The sequence below is a fragment of the Mirounga angustirostris genome, unplaced genomic scaffold, assembly GCF_029215605.1.
Source record: "Mirounga angustirostris isolate CCGP_5_RB_7025 unplaced genomic scaffold, mMirAng1.0.hap1 SCAF_5, whole genome shotgun sequence".
Taxonomy (NCBI): domain Eukaryota; kingdom Metazoa; phylum Chordata; class Mammalia; order Carnivora; family Phocidae; genus Mirounga; species Mirounga angustirostris.
In genome coordinates this window covers 68352426-68376224 of record NW_026991713.1, presented here as the reverse complement: position 1 = coordinate 68376224, position 23799 = coordinate 68352426, and the positions used below count along the sequence as shown (strand labels likewise).

General features: G+C 40.1%; 1 protein-coding gene across 2 annotated transcripts in view; it reads left to right on the top strand.

Annotated features, from left to right (window-relative positions):
- TMEM117 (transmembrane protein 117) overlaps window positions 1-23799 on the top strand; it is a 502044-nt gene that overhangs the window by 120020 nt on the left and 358225 nt on the right. Inside the window, exons 9-10 of one of the 2 annotated variants that reach the window (XM_064591365.1) lie at window positions 953-1085; window positions 17139-17246. In XM_064591365.1, the coding sequence (XP_064447435.1) occupies window positions 953-1085; window positions 17139-17246 (241 nt within the window). The remainder of the gene's footprint in view (window positions 1-952; window positions 1086-17138; window positions 17247-23799) is intronic. The other variant, XM_064591366.1, reaches the window with a different exon arrangement.

The following is a 23799-nucleotide window of genomic DNA, read 5'->3' as shown; positions in this document are numbered from 1 at the left end:
GGAAATAAGCCTAGTAGACAAAGTTGATCTTAGGAGAAGCCAGGGTGACCTACGTTCATTTGTTTCTTACTCCCATGGTTTGTCATCTCTCTCAATTTTCAGGATAGTAATGCTCTCATTTCTCTTCTCTACTGAAATGTTTCTGTATTAATTCTGATATTAGTAATGTTTTTTTAGTATTCATCTATACATGTTTTCCCTCCTTGAAATATTTGCATTTTAAGATTCTTTCTTATCTTAGCATTTATCTATGTAAATGGAATTTTAGGCATCAGGGTGGAAATATCCTTTTGCTGGGAGCCACACCAAGCTCCGTAACACATGTACATCCTGCCCCCTCCCATCCCCCCATCTGACCCCTTCAACCCACACACACTTACGCACAGGCCTATATGCAAGTGTGGGTATTTTAGCTGAGAGTGAGGGTATGTCGTCTGGATCTTATGGCAGCCACCATATTTTTCCTTTTAAGTTTTCATGTACCTTCAACAATTGGATCTGCCTCAGTTTTGTTGTCTGGTCAGGACTGGGGGTGGGCCTATGGAAGCAAAAGGGAATTATGTGGAACTTACACAATGTCTCTACCATTTGCCTGAAGTAGCTTCAGTATACAGGAAACCAAAGACACATTAGTGAAATAGAAAATAGGTGTCAGCGCTCTAATTCCTCTTGTTTTCAGGGCAGCATCATGAACGATCTCTGAACTATCCTCGAGTCTCATGTTAGTATTATTTGCTCCAGGATGATACAGGGACTGTCTTGAACTTCATCCGTGATCATTTATTGACCAAAGACAGAAAGGACATTAGTAGAGTGGTTTGACCCATAAGGCAATTCTATGGCAAAGATCTCAGAAAATAGTGAGATAAGAGAGATTCAGTAAAAGAAAGCAAAGCTGTGTGAATTGTGAGTCATGATGGACACTGATTTCTCATAATATCTTATATTGCAGGTCAGTTGCTCCGGTTAAAAATGTTTCGAGAGGATCATGGGTCATGGATGACAATGTTCTTCAGCACAATTCTGTTTCTCTTCATATTTTCTCACATATACAACACGATTCTTCTAATGGATGGGAACATGGGGTAGGTTATCTTTCCCCTTTCTACTGTGGTGAGTGTTATGTTTGAAACTCTTAAAAATTCAAAGGGAATTTTTTAGTTCATAGTAGCCTAACTCTTCACAAATATTCTACTGTAAATAAAGATAATCTGTGCATTTTTATTACTTAAAGCATTTAGACTCTTTTCTCCAAGGAGCTTATAGCGTTCTGCGATACTTGTGTTCTTTCTACTTGAGGACTTCTCTGCGGGGTAGTTTGAGGGCAGGTAATAATTTCAGTAAAACCACAGAGAGTATGAGAATCCGGAAATCTTACTGACTTGTTTATCTCACAGTTAGTAAAGCTGGGATAAGATGAAGGTCTCCAGATTTGCAGTTTCATTGTTCTGCAATGCCTAGTTAAATAAAAGTATCTGATACTGGTGGCATTTTTTTTTTTTAAACTCTCTTGATCGTTCCAACAGAGAGACCTTTGTTATAAATGGGTCATTTTAAAAGTGGGCCACCCTGCATTAAATGCAGGGTTGTGATCTATACTTATCAAATCACTGATCAAATCACCGTGGCATGAAGAGGTGCTAACAAGGAGATTGTAGGGGTTTTTTTGTTATTATTATTATTATTATTTTTTTGGTAACTTTCTTCAATTCTTGATTTGCTCTTAGTAAGTTTTAAGAACAGAATACAAGGAGAATGGCTTAGCTTATAGCGCTAAGAATTAGATTCCTGACAAAAATAAACCACTTTAGATATTGTATACTGACATAGTTCCTAAGGAATGCTTCCATCTATTCTCCCCAGTAGATTGGACAGTGAGGTGATATCGTTTTCTTCTAAATGTAGGCTAGGCAAGATTGTCGACCAGTTCTGGAGAGCAATTGTTTTGATGTTATGTATAGATTCTAGCCAGCACTGTTCACTGCTAAGAGGGATAGCTCAATTAAAATTTTATTGTTTTTCCCCCACCATTAAAGAAAATGAATGGTAAAGGGATAAATTCAGGCATGTGATATTTAGATCAAATGTTCAGGCTTTAAGAAGTTACTGACAAGCTTGGGGTGCCTGGGTGGCTCAGTCATTAAGCATCTGCCTTCGGCTCAGGTCATGATCTCAGGGTCCTGGGATCGAGCCCCACGTCGGGCTCCCTGCTCAGCGGAGAGCCTGCTTCTCTCTCTCCCTCTGCCTGCCGCTCTGCCTACTTGTACTCTCTATCTCTCTGTCAGATAAATAAAAAAATCTTAAAAAAAAAAAAGAAGTTACTGACAAGCTTTGTTTGTGATTATTTCTTGGGTTTCAAATAATGCCCTTTACTGGGTCTCTTTTTAAATGGTGGCGTTCCAGACTCTAACTCGGGCCCGTCAGGAGCAGCCTCAGCCTTAGCGCATGCCTGTATTAATGCAACGGCTAACGGTCCTCTTGGAATTACCCAACACAACCAGAAGTCTGTCAGAGATTTGTTGTGCACACAGCACTGGGGCCAGTGGAGGAAGGGACCCATAAAAAACTTATATTTTTTTAAGCACTTGCTGAAGATAATATGTCAAAATAGTATATATAGCTTCTGCTTGGAAGTTGACTTCCTCTCTAATTCTTTTTTTATTCTTTTTATTTTATGGAGCTACTGAGGTCTTTGCTAACCGGAAGTTATTTATTCTGAGGAAAGAAGCAGATTTAAAAGTAATAAACTAAATGCAATAATAGGTCATCCCTGGCACACTGTAGAGCACTCAATAGCTAATTATAAAACCAATCTTACAGAGGGTTAACAGTTCTTTTTTTTTTTTTTTTAAAGATTTTATTTATTTATTTGAAAGAGAGAGAATGAGAGAGAGCACATGAGAGGGGGGAGGGTCAGAGGGAGAAGCAGACTCCCTGCCAAGCAGGGAGCCCGACGCGGGACTCGATCCAGGGACTCCAGGATCATGACCTGAGCCGAAAGCAGTCGCTTAACCAACTGAGCCACCCAGGCGCCCCAAGGGTTAACAGTTCTTAAGCACTTAGTACCAGTACTCAGTTAAACCTCACAATGACCCTGCGCAATAGGTGTTTTTATTATCTTCATTTTACAGATCAGGAAACTGAGGACCAGGGATGTCCTGTCACTTGTCTAAAGTTACATTATAATTCAGTCTCTACTTTAGACGTTAAACAAGGAGTTGAGCGATTAAGTAGTGAATTCTGGTAATACCTCCTGCTGTCAGGCTGGTACAGAGTTGATTGCTGATTGATTATGATGCTCAATCACTGTAGGTCTATTAGTCTTTCTTTGTATTTTTATCTTTCAAGCTGTGTTTGAAAATTGAAAGAAGTAGGCGGTATATGCAGGAAATAAGAATTTATGGGTGTCTGTCTTAACTAAAATTGAAAGTGATTCTTTTTTTTTTTTTTTTGAGACAGAGAGAATGAGAGACAGAGAGCATGAGAGGGAGGAGGGTCAGAGGGAGAAGCAGACTCCCCGCTGAGTAGGGAGCCCGATGCGGGACTCGATCCCGGGACTCCAGGATCATGACCTGAGCCGAAGGCAGTCGCTTAACCAACTGAGCCACCCAGGCGCCCGAAAGTGATTCTTTTTTATTTTCAGACTAAATACAGTATTCCATATTCTGACTAACTCTTGAACTCTTCACCAATATGCCTCATCCTTGTTCAGAAGGACATTTTCATGGGGTCACTTTTTAATTTTTTTTTTTTAATCCAAAGCAAGGGACAAGTGGTTTAGTTTTGCTAATAAAAAATTAAATTACAATTTATAAAAGACATATTACCAACTTTAATTACACATGCCATTTGAACTAGTGAGTACTTTAAGGTTGGAATGTAAATTGGAGGAAAATCAGGTGGTAGGGAAAATGAATACAACTGTGCTTTTGGGGTTCTCTAGGAGACACCATGTTATCTGAAGCATTGCCTCATCCTTTGTAAGGCAAGGAATGATGGAGCCAGAGGCTGTGGAAGGAATAGGCATGTGGATATCATGATTGACTAGTTGCGTGACTGTGGATTGCTGGTGGTAGAGGGGAATCCTGGATTATTTACAATGAATTTGATTGGCATTGAGGATTCCAATGTGTCCTGGTTTGTGGCTCTTTTAGGATTTCAAAGAGGATTCCCTAGAATGATTTGCTTTTTTCCCCAATTTTAGGATTGGTTGTAAATTTAGGTTCAGCTAGAGTCCTTTGATCCCTCCTTATAGAGAACAAAAACCCTAGGTTTGTCTGAATGAACCTTAAGAGTTTTAGCCAGAACTGACTTGATAAGAGTCAAGTTGGCTGCTCCTGGTGTTCTCACTGGAGTGAGAAACATGAAACCATTTTCTTCCACAGTGATGGGACTTGCCTTAGTTAAAAATGATTCTAAATGACTCCCTCCACCCCCAGGTTTTTCCTTTCCTCTTTCTTTTTTTTTCCCTCCCTGTTCAACTAGGTATCTTAAGGCCAATCTATTTAGAAATCTGTTTGGCAGAAATAAAGAGAGATGTGCTTCAGAATCCATGGTGAGGTCTTTACTGACCCGAAACTGAGCAAGTCTAGGGCTGGGAAGAGTTTTTACCCTTTGTGACATCATCTTTCCGAAGAACTTCTTAGTCATGGAATTTTCACAGCATTCAAAGTGTAATGCCCTAGTTTAGGAAAAATTTGCCTGGCCTTCTCAAATATCTAAATTCCCCAAAGAATAATATGTATAACGTGTAAGGAATGAAATGGTAGGAAACAAAGCGTGCAGTCTCGTTATATTCGTAAAACGATTCTGAAAATAGCCACTTGATGGCAGCAGAGGGCATGTTTTCAGTGCGGATTGCCTGGACCTGTCAAAGACAGGTTTTCTCTGAAGAGAATCTTGCTCCTTTTGAATTTCTGAAACTTGGGTTGAAATATTTGCCTTCCTAATTGTTAATGGACTTTTTCAATAAATCCACCTAGTGATCTTTATAATAAGCACTTATGATGTGCTTGGCCCCTTTTTATGTTCTTAGAAAAGTTTAAATAATAGTATATATAAACACATATATGCACACATATATATCTATATGCTTATAGACTTATTCTGGTATTACAAGGATAAATACTGTATTTAGCATGGAGGAGATCAGACACTTGACAAACATAAAATTTCCTCTGTGAACTGGAATAAGTTTCCAAAGAGTACATCCTACTTAGGGCAGAATATGAAGAAGCTGATGTTTTCTAGGGTTAATGATAAAGAACGTTTTATTTTTTCTAATATACAGCCTTTTCCAGAGAAGTGTTACAAATATTAATTAATACATCGATATGTGTTAGGTGTTGCAGAGACAAAAATTGAGAAATGAGACAAAGTGATTCAGGCAATTTTGAAAATAAGTATTAATATTCATATTCAGAACCTGGAAAAAAATGATGGTACAAATTAGGTGATGGGTGTAATGAAAATGGAATAGATTGTCTCTCTCTTCTGTTTTGTTTTAGTAAGTAAGAACTTATGTGGAGCACTCATTAAATGTCTGGGTGTGATGAACACACTCTGAGTATGCTATAAGGGTGATTGGCTTAGGGGAGGTGACAGGAGGGAATATTTAAAATAGACACTTTCCAGGGATGCCTGGGTGGCTCAGTCCATTAAGTATGTGCCTTCAGCTCAGGTCATGATCCCAGGGTCCTGAGATCAAGTTCAGCATCAGGTTCCCTGCTCAACGGGGAGTCTGCTTCTCCCTCTGCCTGCCGCTCTCCCTGCTTGTGCTCTCTCTCTCTGACAAATGAGTAAAATCTTTAAAAAAATAAAATAAAATAAAATAGACACTTTCTATGGGGCACCTGGATGGCTCTGTCAGTTAAGGGTCTCTGCCTTCCGCTCAGGGCATGATCCCAGGGTCCTGGGATCAACCCCTCCTTGGACTCCCTGCTTAGCTGGGAGTCTGCTTCTCTCTCTCTCTCTCTCCCCCTCTGTCCCTCCCCCTGCTTGTGCTTTCTCCTTCTCTCTCTCAAATAAATAAAATCTTAAGAAAATAAAATACTTCCCTACAATCTAAAATGCATGGCTTTTATGTACAGAGGGGGCAGCAAAAGCAAGCAAGGACGAATAGGAAATATCAACAAGCAGGAGACTGGCATAGACTTGTCCATAGGCTGGAAGAAATTGTTCAGGCTCTAATGGTTCCTCAGGTGTTTGTGCACAGCTGCCCTAGATCTTACCCCCCCATACTCTTACCTCATTTTGTAATGAATGACTGTTAATCTGGTCCATCCATGCGTCCACGTGTTGTATCAGAAAAGACTCTGATTTATAGTTTCAGTTTCTGTTGCCAGAGGTATAGGTTCCAGTCCATTATTTCTCCCAAAGCTGAGTTACACTTTAATTGAAAAATTCAGGGTGGAATTTCACTCCAGGCAGTACTTTTTTCTTTCCTAAGTTCGTTATTTTTAAAACCTGCACTAATGCTTTCAGATTCCTTACTCAAACTTTTTTTTTTCTCTTTTTAGTCACTACTGATCTAGAAGTAGCAGCCCTGGTTCATCGTGGTTTTTTTTTTTTTTTTTTTTCCCCGTTAAGAGACATGATTTTCACTTGTTACTGCTCTTCAAGTACAAAGTTGGTTGACCTGCTACCGTTGTTCACACTGGTAGCTACATGCTGAGGAAGGAATGTTTCTGTGTGTGTTTCTTTGATTTTAAAGGCGATTTAGAGGTGGGAAATGGCAAGAAAAAAAATCCAAATAGTCTTTAGTAATGTTAAACTATACAGTTTTTGTATGACCGAAACTAACCAAATTACAGGAAGCCTGCAAGTACTTGAGTCAATAGCTGAAAAGCTTGATTGGCTGCTAATACAAGGCTGAATGCAAATTCTGCTGGAGTGGTGCTTTAAATAATTTGTTGGCTTCATTCTTAATTAGGCTAAACATTGACTTGCTTGTACGATTAATTCACAATAATAGTACAATTAATTACTAAGGCTGGGAGTAAGGGGCCAGGCTGGTTGCTGAGAATGGGCTGGTGAGAAGAAAAGCTGGAAATGAATGGCTGAGTCTGGTCAAGGGCGCTGACTCAGTGGGGTGCTGGAGGGAGGGAGGCAGGTTTGGTGAGAGAGGCGGAGGGAGAGAAGGGGAAGGAGAATAGGAGGGGGAGGGTCAGGGCAGAGGAGAGGGAGACTTATTCAGCCTGAAGCCCAAGAGCTGTAGGGCCTAGTTGCTGCTTTTATTTTTTTATTTTTTAAAATTATTTTAATTCAATTAATTGACATATAATGTATTATTAGTCTCAGAGGTAGAGGCCTGTGATTCATCAGTCTTACATAATACCCAGTGCTCCTTACAACACATACCCTCCCCAGTGCCATCACCCAGTTACTCCATCCCCTCCAGCAACCCTTAGTTTATTTCCTATGATTAGGTTTGTTTCCCTTTCTGGTTTCATCGTGTTTTAGTTTGCTGCTTTTAATACTATTGGTTTCACATTACTTGGTTTTGATAGTATAAACGTAAAATAGCACAACCTACTCAAGTTTTCACAAGTTTATTGTTAGTGTAGTCTGAATTGATGAAGTTTTAAAACATTAATGAAAAACACAATCAATGTTGCATTATTATATGTCCAGAATTGACATTGTTTTGACACATTTAAGATGAGTGTGTTCCGTGAGCACTGTTTTTAGTTATTTATTCCAACTCCCTCATTACATAGCTTGATGTAGGAAGACGATGTTAGGGTTCAAAGCCGATGGCCAAGAAAGAATTCTTGAGACGTCTTTGGTGCAAAAAGGTGATTTTATTAAAGCACGGGAACAGGACCCGTGGACAGGAAGAGCTGCACCGGGGTCATGAGGAGTGGCCCGTTATATGCTTTCAACTTGTGAGGGGGTTAGGGATAGCGTAAGTCTCTAAGGAATTTTGGAAGCAAGGTTTCCAGGACCTTGAGCGGGCTCGCTATTGTTGGGAAAAGGTCATTTATTACTGTCTAATAAAACCTTAGTCATGAGACCCTGCAGATGTATATCGGTGGGCCATCTGCTTGGGGGATGATTGCCAACACGTATCTTGGGGGGTTTAGAGATAAAGGAAGTTTCCAAAGGAATTTTTATACGTTAAAGTAGATTTACAGAATTCTGGGGAGTGGGGGAGGTCAGGCTAGGATTGCCTTTTGCCCTTAGCAAAGTATTAACATCGAGGCAGTTGAGTCCCTAGAGGAATGCCACTTTGCCTTTTTCGAGGACTTGTCGGTGGCTCTAGGTAGTAAAGAAATTTAATAATTCTTCTCCTGCCTTTGTTTCCCACATCATAGCTTATCAGCTTGTTACAGGGGGAACCAATTCTGATCCAGGAATCAGAATACCTGGCTTTTAGCCCCATCTTAGCCACTCACTGGCAAAAATAACTTGGAGAAATTAGACTGTTTCTCATTTTTAAGATATGAGTTGTTGTTATAAGGTTGTTAGTAGATTTACTATTATCAGCCTCATCATCATTATTATTACTCTTAGGGAAATGCATGCCTCTAAAGTAGAGACACAAACTAACCTTAATCTTGGTTGCCATCAGCTTTGTTTTGTATGAAAGGCGAAATGATGTAATAGAAATAGCATGGACTTTCATCCTGACACTCTTGCGATGTGACCCTAGGTGAACTTCACTTTCTGAACCTCACTTCCCCTGATGTAAAATGGGGATGTTAGTACTACTTTAGGGTTGTTGTGGCAATCACAGAACACAATGTGTGCTTAGCAGTTGGCATGGTGCCACCATATAATGAGCCCCCCGTAAGTGTTAGTTGCTTTTATAATAATAGAATATATATTTTAGTTTCTCAAGGACTTTAGCTCTCAATAAATATTAATTGTTGTAATAATAACAATAAGTACTTTGGTCAATATAATGAAATGAAATAATTTATGTTAATGATTATCATTCAACTATGATGATCATTATCAATTTTATGCAAAATGCCCCAATAAATGCCTAGAACCAGTAGGCCTTCAATAAATGTTAATTTCTTATGCCATAATATATCATACATAATCTTAAATATACTTGAATTACAGAGTCAAATTAATATATGGAATACACAGCACCCAGTTCAAAGGCTATGAATGCATCTTTATGAATATACATAAACTGTTCCTGATTTTATTTTTCATCAACGAAAAGCAAATATAGAGAGCAAATATATTTCATCAGGATTCAGAGGAGGAAATCAAACATAATATTAAGTTACCAAATGATTATTTGCTAAGTTTGACTTTTTTTGAAAAGAGGGAACATTTGGTGGAATTAGGGATAATATCATGGGAATTAATGATGTGGCGGTCATGCCTGTGTGCTTGTGTGTGAGTATCCATTACTAGAGACTATGTAATAATGAACATTTTAAATTTCTATCTCGATTCCTTTCTCCCAGTGGTGAATGTGTAGGAAATAATTACTTTCCAGGCATGAAAATGTGTATGATAGCCTGCGGCTTAAGGTTTATCATAAGTTATATAATTTAATGTAATAAATTAATAAGAGAGACCCAGCGTGAGCAGAGAAAGCAACCTTTCTGTGATAAGTCATCCTCTTTGCAACCCATATTAAGCCCATCATTATTCTTGAGGGATTGCTGAAAACCCGTAAATAGACTTCTGTGAATGAAATCCTTCATCATTCAAATGGTTCCCTGTCAAGCGAGCATCACCTGCAGCACAGTTGTGAACCTTACTCCAGCTGCTCAGTCAGGAATGTCCACAACTTCTTCTACTCTTGCGTTAAGAACAGGAGGATAATGCCTTTTTTGGGGGTAGAGATAAGGGACTTGCTTGTGTTTTCGTCAAGGAGAGAATCACACTGGAAGGTTAACTTTCTTTTTTTTTTTTTTAAGATTATTTATTTATTTATTTGAGAGAGAGTGAGAGCGAGAGAGATCACAGAGGGAAAGGGAGAAGCAGGCTCCCTGCTGAGCAGGGAGCACGATGTGGGGCTCGATCCCAGGACCCTGAGATCCCAGGGCCCTTTTTCCCAGCCTCCTAAATCTTGTGTACAATGTGAGGGAATTTATGGACTCCATGTTAAAAGCTACTGAAGTTGGTATCTCAGAATTAGAATACAAAACAGGAGGCTCCAACGGTAAGATCTTTTTTTTTTTTTAAAGATTTTATTTATTTATTTGAGAGAGAGAGAATGAGAGACAGCGAGCACGAGAGGGAAGAGGGTCAGAGGGAGAAGCAGACCCCCAGCCGAGCAAGGAGCCCGACGTGGGACTCGATCCTGTGACTCCAGGATCATGACCCGAGCCGAAGGCAGTTGCTTAAGCACTGAGCCACCCAGGCGCCCCTCCAACAGTAAGATCTTAAAACTAAGATACGTCAGTCAGGATAGGTTAGAGTCTGCTTTGTAACAGATCCAAAAATTTCAATGGCTTAAGACAACAAAAGTTATTTTTTGGTCACACTACATTTCATTGTGAGTCAGCTGGAGGGCTTTGCTTCATCCTCCTCCTTCCGAGACCATGATTGAAATAGTAGCTACATTATAATGTTGCTAGTTGCTACCCGGGTCTCAGGGAAGTAATTCAACATTCTGCCTGGAAGTGATGTAACTTCTGCTCACAACTTCGATGAGAACTACTTATTTGGCCCCAACCAAGCACAAGAGGGCTGGGAACGGCAGTCATCCCACGTACCTGGAATAACACCACTGACTACCACATGTGACCACTCCTACCTCAACTAGGAAGTGTCTTTCTTCCTATGAATGGGATATATAAAATGATTTTTACAAAATCACTGTAACTATGATCTGACAGAAAAGGAATGCATGAATCTCACATGAAAATCTAATTCATATTCAGTTGTATATTGTGATGATATCAGATGGCCAATCAGGTCATTAAATGTGCAATAATTGATCAGAGGAGAAATCTATTTGCTAGTAGGAAGGAACGGTTTCAAGGTACCATTGGATCAATTGGTAGCTAGCATGCGCTGGTTCAGTTCTTGTGTACCTCTAGTATACATTTGGATTTGGTGAATACATCCATGCTGATTGGTGCTTCTCATGCCATGTCTGTTTGCAACACTTTGAATGTCATCCCTGATTATTAGAAATAAGTGAGTTGAGTTAGTGAATTTAGGAGAAAAGACATAGGACAGTGAGGCCTTATGAAGATAGGGGTAAATGTATAATAAGAGGAATTATGAAATGTTTTGCCTTCTTCTGTCTACAGAATTAAGATAAGTCAAGAACACATTTGGAATTTGATCAATTAGAACAGAGGATCCAACTGAGGCTGAACTTATGGCAACAGGCCCCCTTTCCATGTTAGTAATATTATAGTGTGAGTGGAGAAATAATTGGAGGTAGGGAAACATGTGTTCAAGTCAACTCGTACTTCTGGGAAAGTTAGGGAGGAGTTTGCTGAAGGCAAAGGATGAGGTCATGAGAGGGGAAGAATTTGAACTAAAAAAATAATAGTAATAATTAAATTAAGCCTGAGCCTGAAAGCTTCTGGGCATAGCACTGCACATAGTAGCAATGTTTCTTCCCTGACATTGGTTGAAGGCAGAGTAGATAGTAAATCACATGGTTGCATATCTACGTTCTCTCTTCCACTGTAGTCCAGGAAAAGCACTGTACTGGGAGATTGTGACCTGTATAATTGGCTTGGGATTGGAGCCATCTGCTATGCGGATTGCTCTGCCGGCTCTTACAGCTAGCCGGGAAGTTCTCATTTGCCCAGAAGGGTCAAGAGGGAGTCAAAACAGGCTTACCCATATTTTTCCTGTGAATTTAGCTTATTTGTTTTTAATGTCCTTAGGTGTATTTTATCCTTGCCAAATATATCTTTCAAATTCTGCTCAATAGTCTGAGCCTTTTCTACTTTTATTAAATACATGTCACATTTGCACCAATGCTTGGAGAATGGAGAGATTGGGAAGAGTTAGCAATGAGCGCTTCCTCATTCAGTGCTGCTTTGTCCTTCTCTGCACCCTTTCCACTAGCAAAAGAACATGCTCTCTTGATTCCACTCCCTTTAGCTTCCAAAACAAATCCCCAAAAAGCCAGAGTAGAAATAAAGAAGAAAACCAGAAAGTATTACCTAAAAGTAGGATGATTTTGTAATTCATTATCCAAACCGGACCCTTTTGAAAATGAAAAGGAGTGCTATTAATAATAGGAGACAAGGCATAAACTGTGATGTCCTGTGCTATTTGAAACATGTAGTTGACCCACCTAAAATAAGTAGGAGGGAATAGAGAGACTGTGAGGGAAAGAGGATCATCTGGGAATCTGGAAGTAAGATTTGGCCTTGATGCACACAGATTATTCCTGGACAGTTGTAACTAACTTGTAGCCAAGTTCAGTGTCTGATAGGACCATGAGATTGTTTTAAGATAAAGGATCTCATTGTCCTTTTTCCAGGAATAACTTGTATCAGGTTAGAATGTAGTGAGAATGAGTTCCTAGGCAAAAAATAAAGTTTTAGAAATCCATATTCAGGAAAGGGCTTCATGACTGACCAAAGAGTGGTTAAAGACTGACTGACCAAGTGAATTCCATTTTCTGCTCCCATGACTATTGTTTAAGAAAGTTAAAATAAGTTCCATTGTGCTTAAGGCAAACCTATCAAGCTCCATTGTTTTCCACTCAGATCCCAATTGGAATAAAGAGGAATCCCTGTTATAGGAGAAAATGACTATAACTGTGTGTAGTGAGCAGCCTCTGAGATGGTCCCGATGTTCCCCGCTTCTGGGTTTCAGGCCCTTGTGCTCCTTTCTCCTTGAGTGTGGGTTGAACCAAGTGGTTAGCTGTTAATGAATAAAATATAGTAAAGTGATGGGATATTATTTTTTTTCTTCCTTCCTTTATTTGTTGTTGTTGGTTTTTTTTTTTTTTTTTTTTTTTTTGAGAGAGAGCGAGAGTGAGAGTGAGAGAGAGCATGTGCAAGTGGTGGGGAGGGGAAGACAGAGAGTGAGAATCTTAAGCAGGCTCCATGCCCAGTGCAGAGCCCAATGCGGGGCTCTATCTCATGACCCTGAGATCATGACCTGAACTGAAATCAAGAGCCGGACACTCAACTGACTGAGCCACCCAGGCGCCTCAATGGATGATTATTTCTAAGATTAGGCTTCTGTCTTGCTTCCCTTTTTCCTCTGTCTCTGTCTCTGTCTCTGTATCTCTCTCTCTCAGAGTCCTTACTCTGGGGAAGCAAAATTACCACACTGAGAGTAGTCTTATGGAGAGCTCCATGTGGCAAGGAACTGTCTCCAGACAATAGCCCGCAAGGACCTGAGACCTGCCAGCAGTCATGTGAGTGAGTTTGTAAGCCAGTCCTCCCCAAATCAAGCCTCGAGAAGACCATAGCTTCTGCCCATATGGTGACTGTAGCCTGTGACCTGGCCTCTGAGCCAGAGGACACAGTTAAACTGTGTTCAGATTCCTGACCCACAGAAACTGTGAGATATAAATGTTTGCTCTTATAAACTGCTACATTTGGGGACAATTTATTCCTCAGCAGTAAATAATTAATGCACTGTATTTAAATAGTAGGTTCTATGTGATGAAAAGCTCGGAAAGAAAAATACACACACACACACACACACATCCAGAATGGCCACAAAACAAATTCCCTTTGTATGCTGTGTAGTAGGAGTTTTTCCTATGCTCTTCTCCATTCTCTGCACGAATTTTATTTTCTGCTCCATGTTTTTTCTGGAAATCTTCCATGTTGATGGTGGGGAAAATTTAAAGATGTTCCCTAGAATATTAGCACGTAATCAACAGAGAACTCAGTCTCAGGCTGAGAGACCATATATTGCATTATACAATGGATATTTGGGGGAAGCACTCCTGGTCTTTCTTATGAAAACCAGAAGGAAAATTTTCTGGGAGTTTTCATAAAGAGGGCCCTCTAAAATGTAGAGAAGAACATCCTTAAAGACGTTCCTAACAAATCATAACAGTATATGTAAAAATGAATTTTAATGAGCCATTTCTTTTCAAGTCTGTCAATATGGTTTTTACTTCTAGTCCTAATGACTAATCTAATTGTAGGTAGGACACCCAAGTAAAACTTACTAGTTTTCAAGGAGAATGTCTTGTATATTTGACCTTTTCAACAACAGCAAGCATCACACCAAAGGCATTTGTCAAATTTCTTCTGCAGATTGTTGGTTGTCTTTTAAGGATGGTTTAAAGTTCTACCTTGTGACCAAGGAAAACGTAGTTGGCAGGTAATGTCTTAATTTTTTTCTAGGTATAGAATTCTATGATTTTTTTTCCTTAAATCTTTTTTTTTTTTTTTTTTAGTATTTGTTACAGGAAAGGTAAATATTTAGCTTGAAAAACCTGCTTGAAGGAAGATTATGTTCAGGCGACTTCTCATACTATTCTGACTATAGTCAGAAAACGCTGCCAGATTTTTCAGTTTCTTTCTTTAGCACAGTACAGATTCTTAGAGTCATCAGATTATAGGTGCCATATACCACTTCAATTTAGGAATAATGGCGTAATGCTCTTTTAGTTAGGCATGAGAAAGTACCTGTATTTAAAACTATTTCCAGACTTGGCAGTTTTTACTGCAGCCTGCACATGGGCAAATAATTCTTACTAAAATCACTTAACACTTCCTCATGAGCTGTGTGTGATACACTGATTTATGTGTATATCTTTTTAGTAGGAAATTAGTTTAAATTTTACTTCAGGAAGTAAGAATTACATTGAAAGCGGAAATATAAAAAGATAGGATAAAATCCTTTCAGCTTGTAATGTCACAACATCCCTAATCAAAGAAAGCACAACAGAGCCATAGGAATGTCCTTTTAGTTTGTAGAATGAAACAAAAAATTCCCTTTAATGTTTCAAAAGAGGGTAGAGCAAGCAAAATATTCCTTGTGATAGACGTCTGTTAGAGTGCAGTGCAGATTTATTATTATCTCTTTAAGAATTAATTTCAAACTGCACCCCTGCCCTCATATCAAATCCTTGGAGGTGTCTGGCGTTCACCTTGTACTTCTTCCATTCTGTCATCTAGCAACGTGGCGATTATCTCTCTCTCACCCACTAAGAGGCTTTAGCACCTGTCTCTGTCTTGCTCTTTGCCATGAGTCTTGACATGATCCTGTGTGGGTCCCAAATCCGCTTGGTCACCTCTGATCTCCTTGTCAAACAACCAGTGGATACCTCTCAGTCTTTATGAGTGACTTGACCTCTCCCTCCAACACTTGACACTTACTACCATTCCTGCCTTCTTGAAATGCTCCTATGTTCTTGGTTTCTAATTCCAAACACTCCTCACCTCTCTTTATTCTCTTCTCTCACCGTCCTGCTCTTCAGTGTTCTTTGGGCTCTCATCACTCAGGTTTCTAATCGAATTTTCTTATTCTATGCAGGCTCCTTGTATGAGACCCACCTTCCTCTGTTCCCTACCAGTGAATGGCACCGTTACCAACCGGCAGCTAAGGCCAGACACTTTGATATTGTTCATTCTTTCCTGCCCTCCCTTATCTCATACACACAGCAAATCACAAAGGCTCTTTGATTCTACCTGCTAAGGATTTCTCAAATCCATCTACTTAGACCTATCCTTACTGCTCCTCTCCTGGTGTTTCTTCCCTGGATTTCTACAGCAGCTGCCCCTTCTCATTCATTCTCCGTACCGTGGTTTTTCCTCTAACACACAGATAGCCCTGCTTACAAGTCTGCGCTGGATTTTCATGGTCTTCATGATGAAGTCCAGGTTCTCCCCATGGTTTATAAGGCTCTACATAATGTGGCCCCAGCTTACCTCATTATTCTGCTCTTTTGTTCCTTTTGCCAAAAAACTAAGTTCCATCCAAAGTGACCTTCTTTTACTTCCATGAACAGAACCTTTCCTTTCTCACCCCTGGGTCTTCAAATAAATTCCTCTACCCAACACACACCCCCTCATCCCATTGGTTGGTTATCCCCTGGCTAACTCAATCTATTCAGGTCTCTGCTTAGCTACCACTTCCTCTGGGGAAAATTTCCTCATACTTAAAGGTCAGGAAAAATGCTCCTTCTTGTTTTTTTTTTTTTTTTTTTTAAGATTTTATTTATTTATTTGAGAGAGAGAGAATGAGAGACAGAGAGCACGAGTGGGAAGAGATCAGAGGGAGAAGCAGACCCCTTGCCGAGCAGGGAGCCCGATGCGGGACTCGATCCCGGGACCCCGATGCGGGACTCGATCCCGGGACCCCAGGATCATGACCTGAGCCGAAGGCAGTCGCTTAACCAACTGAGCCACCCAGGCGCCCGAAACAGTTATCCTTAAGAGAATACAAATAATAGATTTTTTTTAAAAGATTTTATTTATTTGAGAGAGTGAGAATGAGAGAGAGCACATGAGAGGGGGGAGGGTCAGAGGGAGAAGCAGACTCCCCGCCGAGCAGGGAGCCCGATGCGGGACTCGATCCCGGGACTCCAGGATCACGACCTGAGCCGAAGGCAGTCGCTTAACCAACTGAGCCACCAGGCGCCCGAAAAATGCTCCTTCTATACATACTTGTAATATCATGCATCATCCACATCATAACATCCACCCCATTGCGTTGGAATTGCCTTTTTACCTGTGTATATATACAATATATATATACCTGTATAATATATATACCTGTATAATATATTTTATAATATATTAATATAATATATTTTAAGGTTCTATTTGAGAGAGGGAGAGCGTGAGAGAGCCCAAGCGGTGGAGAGGGAGAAGCAGGCTGAGCATGGAGCGCGGAGCCCGGCGTGGGGGCCCGATCCCAGGCCCCGGGGGTCATGACCTGAGCCAAAGTCAGACACTTAATCCACTGAGCCACCCAGGCGCCGCTAGCGGTGACATTTTAAACGATACTACGGGCAACCGACAGAATTAACATAATTTCAATCGCCTAAATTGCGACCCGAGAACGAGCAACGACGACGCACGGGGAAATCTCGCGATGCTTCGGTGGTGCGGCACCACCGCCCGACATTACCGCTCAAAAAGTAGCACTGCTGCCCACGCCTTCGTGAGACGTGTATTTTGAATTATTTTTCCAGGAGTGCTGTGTCTGCAGAGCTGCCGTGTTTACGGCCCATGTTTTATTTATGTGCTCTTTAGCTTGGGTCTGCCTTTCAGAACTTTCCAGCTCACTCATCATCCCTTGTCGGCATTTCTCCGCAACCGGGAGTCTACGGAGAGGACGAAAACAGAAAGCGGCCTTACAACCGAAGTTGTTACTCTGAAGTAAGTGGTGGCCGCGAGCTCTTTTGACGACACGAAGGTACTTTTCCTTTCCCATCAGTGCCTTAATGGCTACAGCCTGAAGGTGCCGGGTGCAGCCTCGGCTGGGCGGAATAAGGTTTCCCTTTTGGCTCCTGGGTTGGCTTGAGCTCCCTGGATGGGTGAGCGCTCAGCAGCCGCGGCCGAGGGTCCAACCCCGTGTGCATCCGAGAGCCGCTGCCGGCTCTCCTCACTCCAGCCCCGCGGAGAACGTCTGACGGCGGCTGGAGGGTGATGCAACCCTTCCGGTCACCATGTGCTGCTGCTGCTGTTGTTCATGTGCTTTTCTCCGTAGACGTGCTGCTTAGCGCATTAAAAAGTGGTTACTACTTCGGAGTGTATTAGTGTATTTACGACTCTGGAGTGAACCGAGACGGGCTGCCCTTCGCAGTGGCACGTACGTCAGCGAAGCGACCTGCGCTTCCTGCTGCGGGGCTTGGCATTCAAAGCTGCTCAGGCAACCCTGGGTCCTTGGTTCGAGATTAGCTTCCAAGATGGTATCGGTCTTACTGAGATACGTCTTTAGGTGCCCGCTCTTTTATTTTATTTTTTATTCTTATGTTAATCCCCATACATTACATCATTGGTTTTAGATGAAGTGTTCCATGATTCATTGTTTGTGCACAACACCCAGTGCTCCATGCAGAATGTGCCCTCCTCAATACCCGCCACCAGGCTAACCCATCCTCCCACCCCCCTCCCCTCTAGAACCCTGTTTGTTTTTCAGAGTCCATCGTCTCTCATGGTTCGTCTACCCCTCCGATTTCCCCCGCTTCATTCTTCCCCTCCGCTACCTTCTTCTTCTTCTTCTTTTTTTTTCTTAACATATATTGCATTATTTGTTTCAGAGGTACAGATCTGAGACTCAACAGTCTTGCACAATTCACAGCGCTTACCAGAGCACATACCCTCCCCAGTTTCCACCACCCAGTCACCCCATCCCTCCCACCCCACCCCCCACTCCAGCAACCCTCAGTTTGATTCCTGCGATTAAGACTTCCTCATATCAGTGAGATCATATGATACATGTCTTTCTCTGTTTGACTTATTTCACTCAACATAATACCCTCCAGTTCCATCCACGTCGTTGCAAATGGCAAGATCTCATTCCTTTTGATGTAGGTACCCACTCTTTTAAAGGAACCCGCAGGTGAACTTCCTTCACTATTCCTAAATCAAGTTTATGACCCATTTTTATATGCCCAATTTTAGTGACTTTCTTATATTTTATGTAGTGAAGTTTGCTTGAGTGGTGAGACGTCCGAGAGGCTACAAAGACAGTTTTGCGTATTGTTTTGGTCAGTTTAGGTATATTAAAAACTTTCTTATGGATTTTACCAGAACTGTACGTGACCTAGTCTTTTCTATAGAACCATCCTGGTTGTCAGGCAAAAGAAAGAAGGGCTGGATTAAACTGAATGAAGTGACTTTTACTGTATCCTTCAATCATTTGACTTTAAGCCACCATTGGAAGAGAAGAGTTTCCTTCCTTTGTCATGCGCTGGAGAGGTTTGTCTGTGTTGTTCTATCTGGTTTTTCACAGAGCTGTGACATCTCACTGTCTTTTGATTTCAGTATCTAGAGAAGCCCTGATCGTGCATCGTTAGTTGAGCCCCAATATTAGAGACTTTAAGTAAACGTCAGCATTTTAAAATTTGGTTTTATTTAGAAGACTTTGCATTCTATAGGAGAATATCGATATTACTGTATACTTGAAAGAATAGGTAGCCGGGAATTATTCTTTGGAAAGTAAGTTTTGTGGGGGACTTGCTCTACTTCTGAGTTCTTGATTCTTTATCAGATTTTTAAAAGAGTGCTTAATGATTAAATGCACGTTAGTCTGATATCTGATGATGGAAGAATGCTCCTTTCTGTTCTGTTTGAAGAACAGAATTTCCGTTCTTATTTTTCATTGTCTTCATAATTTACTAATCAAGATGAGCAAAGTTTATGATCTATCCCTTTATCTTACCTTACCTTGTTCTACAAGTACATTTTTGTTGTCTTTCTTCCAGTGATCATGTATTTAATATAACCTCCTCAACTTTGCTACAACATGGAAATAGATTTTTTATTAAAAACCATAAAGTTGATAATTACATCTTCTTCTATCTTCATATCCTTACCCCCAGCTTGATTGAGTTATAATTGACAAAAATTGTATATATTTAAGGTGTACAATGTGATGATTTGATAAATGTAAACATTGTGAAATGATTACCACAATCAGGCTGGTTAGCATATCCATTATCTCACATAGCTACCTTTTGCGCGCCCCCCTGTGTCTGGTGAGAACATTTAAAATCTATTCAGCAAATTTTAAGTATACAATACTACTTATTGTTAACTATAATCACGTGGCTGTAGGTTAGATCGCTGGACCTTATTCCTCTTGCATAACTGAAACTTTGTACTTTTTGATCAATATCTCACCATTTCTCCCTCCCCTAGCCCCTGACTACCACCGATCTACTCTCTGCTTCTATGAGTTCAACTTTTTCGATTCCTCATATAAGTAAGATCATGCAGTATTTGTCTTACTGTGCCTGACTTATTTCACTTACCATTATGTCCTCAAAATTAATCAGTGTTGTCACATATGACAAGACTTTCTTCTTTTTAAAGGCTAAGTGATATTCTGTTATGTACATATTTATATCTATCTTTCTTTATCTACTCACCACATTTTCTTTATCCATTCATCCGTTGATAGACACTTAGTTTGTTTCCATAGATCTTGGCTACTGTGAATAATGTTGCAGTGAACATGAGAGTACAGATGTCTCTTTGAGATGATGATTTCCTTCCCTTTGGGTATATACCTAGACAGACACAGGATTACTGGATCATATGGTAGTTCTATTTTTAATCTTTTGAGGAACCTCCATACTGTTTTCCATGATGGCTGTACCAGTTTACATTCCCACCGAGAGTGTACAAGGGTTCCCTTTTTTCCACATCCTTGCCAGTACTTGTTATCTCCTGTCTTTTTGATGACAGCTATTCTAACAGGTGTGGAGTGATTTCACATTGTCGTTTTGAGTTACATTTCCCTGATGATTAGTGATGTTGAACATTTTTTTGTACATTTGTTGACCATTTGTATGTCTTCTTTTGAAATTTGTATCCTTAATAACATTGACGTGTCTTTTAATAATATGTAATGCTAAAGAATAATTTAACTTTTTGAGGGTTAGTCTTACGAAAATGTAGGTGGCAGTCTAGGTCAAGGATGTATTAAGAACCAGGACAATGCATATAACCCATCAAAATCAAAATGTCATTTAGCCTTTGCCCTCAAATACTGGACAGCAAATGAATTTGTTGCTGCCTCACAAATGCCCTGCCTTGAGCTACCGCTTGTCTGCTTTGTAACTCATCTTTCCTGTGACCTAGTTCTTAGACTGGTTTTTGTCTTTAAGTTGTCACTATAAAATCTCTAACTAGGCTATGTCCATGGTTGCATTGTTCCTTTTATTCCTCTCAAAATTCTGTCTTTGTTTTTTACTGTATCAAAGGATATGGTTAGGCAGACAAATTGTATTTGCCAGGGGAAAAATAAAATTAGTTCTGTGTGTCCTTGACTGTACATATTTGTAGTTGTTTTGGGGTCAAACTCTGCTTTAGGTCCTGCCCCTGCCACTTTTCTAAACTCTCTTGTCTGAGGCTGTAAGAATTATAGAGAATACTTATCAAGACCTTACTATTTGCCTAGTACTGTGTTACATGATTTATATATATCATTTTTTTTATTTCTCATGAAAATCTTAGGAGGAGAGACCACTGACAGTGGTTAAGTTGTTTGCTGATGGTCCTGTAGCTGATAGATTAGGCAGTCAGAATTTAGATGCAGGCTTTATGACTCCAGAGAACCTGCACTTTTAGCTACGTTGAGTTTTTCCAGGTATAAAGTGAAAATGGTGATATCTACTTTATAGAATGAGTTTGGTACCTAAGTAATATAGTGTGTGAAAAATGCATTCTTTTTTTTTTTTTTTTTTTAAATCAACCTTTAGGGGCACATGGGTGGCTCAGTTGGTTAAGTGTCCAACTCTTGATTTCAGCTCAGATCTGATCTCAGGGTTGTGAGTTCAAGCCTGGTGTTGGGCTCCACAATGGGTGTGGAGCCTACTTTAAAAAAAAAAAAAAAAAAATCAACCTTTATACACCAGATGTTAGCAGACTCTCAGGGTACATTGCGTTCTCCGTTAAAAAAGGAAGTTTTTTGCCAGAAACCCAATACCTTTGGGATAGTGATTCATTATTTTATACTGAAGAAAAGCAGAGAGTGTTATGGTTTTAAGATACCATGAAGAAACACATGTTAAAAAGGCCAATAGCCAGATGACCCTCAGCAGTCTCTAATGGTGTGGCACTGGGTTCTAGATCTGCCCCTGGCTTATCAGCCTGTCAGTAATTTAGATGACGGTAAAGAAACTGAGGAAATTACCTAAAGGAATCAGCATTAAGAAGCAGCTCCATGGGCACCTGGGTGACTCAGTTGGTTAATCGTCTGACTTCAGCTTCAGGTCATGATCCTAGGGTCCTGGGGTTGAGTCCCACATTGGGCTCCTTGCTCAGCGGGAAGCCTGCTTCTCCCTCTGCCCCTCCCCCTGCTCATGCTCTCTCTCTCAAATAAATAAAATAAAAAAAAAGAAGCAGCAGCTCCATATGCTAGAGTGGTGGAATGAAAATAACAAGAGTAAAGTTAGAGATAATTCTAAATCATACTCTTAGATTTTACCAGAAAAATATAGGTTGTATTCTTAACAGGTTTGTTTAGTAGGGCTCTTAAAGTTTTAGCTGACTGAAGGCTAAATGGGAATCTCTAATGTGTTCTGAGTGTTAAGAGAGCTAATGCCATTATAGGACATGTTTTCTAAAATAAGGAAGGGAACAGTACTACTTTGTAATTTCAGACCACGTCTAACACATTTCGATCACTTCCCAGTCCACATGCTAAAAGCTTCACTGGCCGTCTGCTTGCATTTGGCGGCCAGACCATACTAATAAAGGGTTTTCTGACTCTTTTATGGGAGGAACTGTTAAACCTGGGTTTTAGCCTGGGGAATGTTATCACTGTCTTCAAATACTTGAAAAGCTGTCATGTACTATTGGGAGTAGCCTTAATCTGTGTAGTGCCAGAGGACAGAAAAGAGAAAAGATGAATGGATCACAGTTTTAGAGAATCAGTTTGGGCTTAACACAAGCAAGAGCTGTTTAACTACTGAAACCATCTGAAATTAAAGTAACTGTTTTGTCAGTATAGCATGAGTCCGTTCCCTGCCAGTAGACGTGTTCAAGGAGCCACTAGAGAAAACACTTGTTAGGGAAAATATAGGAGAGACTTCTGCTTTGGGTGACTGCTTAAACCTGATGACTTCTAATGTCTCTTCCAGGCCCAAAATTCTTTAATATTACAAAAAAAGAGAGACATAAAATGTTTGTAATAAAGCAAAATACTGCCTCATAAAATGAAATCGAAATGAAGGAAAAATGGGTTCTACTACAGAAGTGACCTTTTCAGGAGATATTAACTTTTTTTTATTGTACAAAATAAAATATACTTTTCATCTATAAATAGGAAGGTGAATTTATTATTTTAGGAGGAGGCAAACCATGTCAGGAAAACTGGATGTTTGGGTCAGCCTAGGTGGTTTCCCTTAGGAAAACAGTAGTGGAAGTGAGATTATCAGAGGGGCCCAGGGTCGGTGTGAATGTGAATGAAGGCGGCTAGGCGCACGGTTGAATGTTCAGTCACATCAGGTTCTAATGTCTCCATCTCCACAGAAAGGAGGTGTCAGCTAGGCAAACTCATCTTACGCATTGACTCGACAGGTGTTCTCTTTACCAGGTCCAGGAAAAGATGAGTCCAATCAAGAACCCACACTCTTGTTTTCTGGCCTTTTGACCTCTAATTAAACACACTGAAAAGCACCTTGGATCAAGTTATAGTTATATCCAGTAGTCTTGTAGTTATTTTAAGACGCTTTTATTTTTCGCGTAGACCCTATATGTGTATGTTATTACCCAAGTTTCTCATGAAGTACCTTATAACCCATATTTTAAAAATCACCTCTTTGGATCATGTTTATATAAATTAAGGTATCCAGGAAGATCGGTGATAATCTCTTTAAATCAAAAGTGAACTTATTATGACTTAATTTTTCTATGTTACCGTAATTATTTTATCTACTTCCTTACATATGCTTGACAAGTTTTTGAGATGGCATCTTAATATTTTCCCTTTGCTCACACTGGGGATAGGTCTCCACTTCCTTTTAAAAATAGTTTGCCTCTTTTCTTCAAGAAAAATCACACCCCCCGGTTGCTCAGTCACAATCTGTTTCGGGAGTAACCTGAGAATAAAATATTCTTTCTTTTACTTCTTTGGTAATACTGTCAGAAAAGAAAGAGTATTTATGTATTATACATATATAATATATTGCTTAAGAGCTCAGTTATCAAGGACTTGAGCTACATGAATTTCCTGGAAAAAGTCCTTTGACCCCCATTT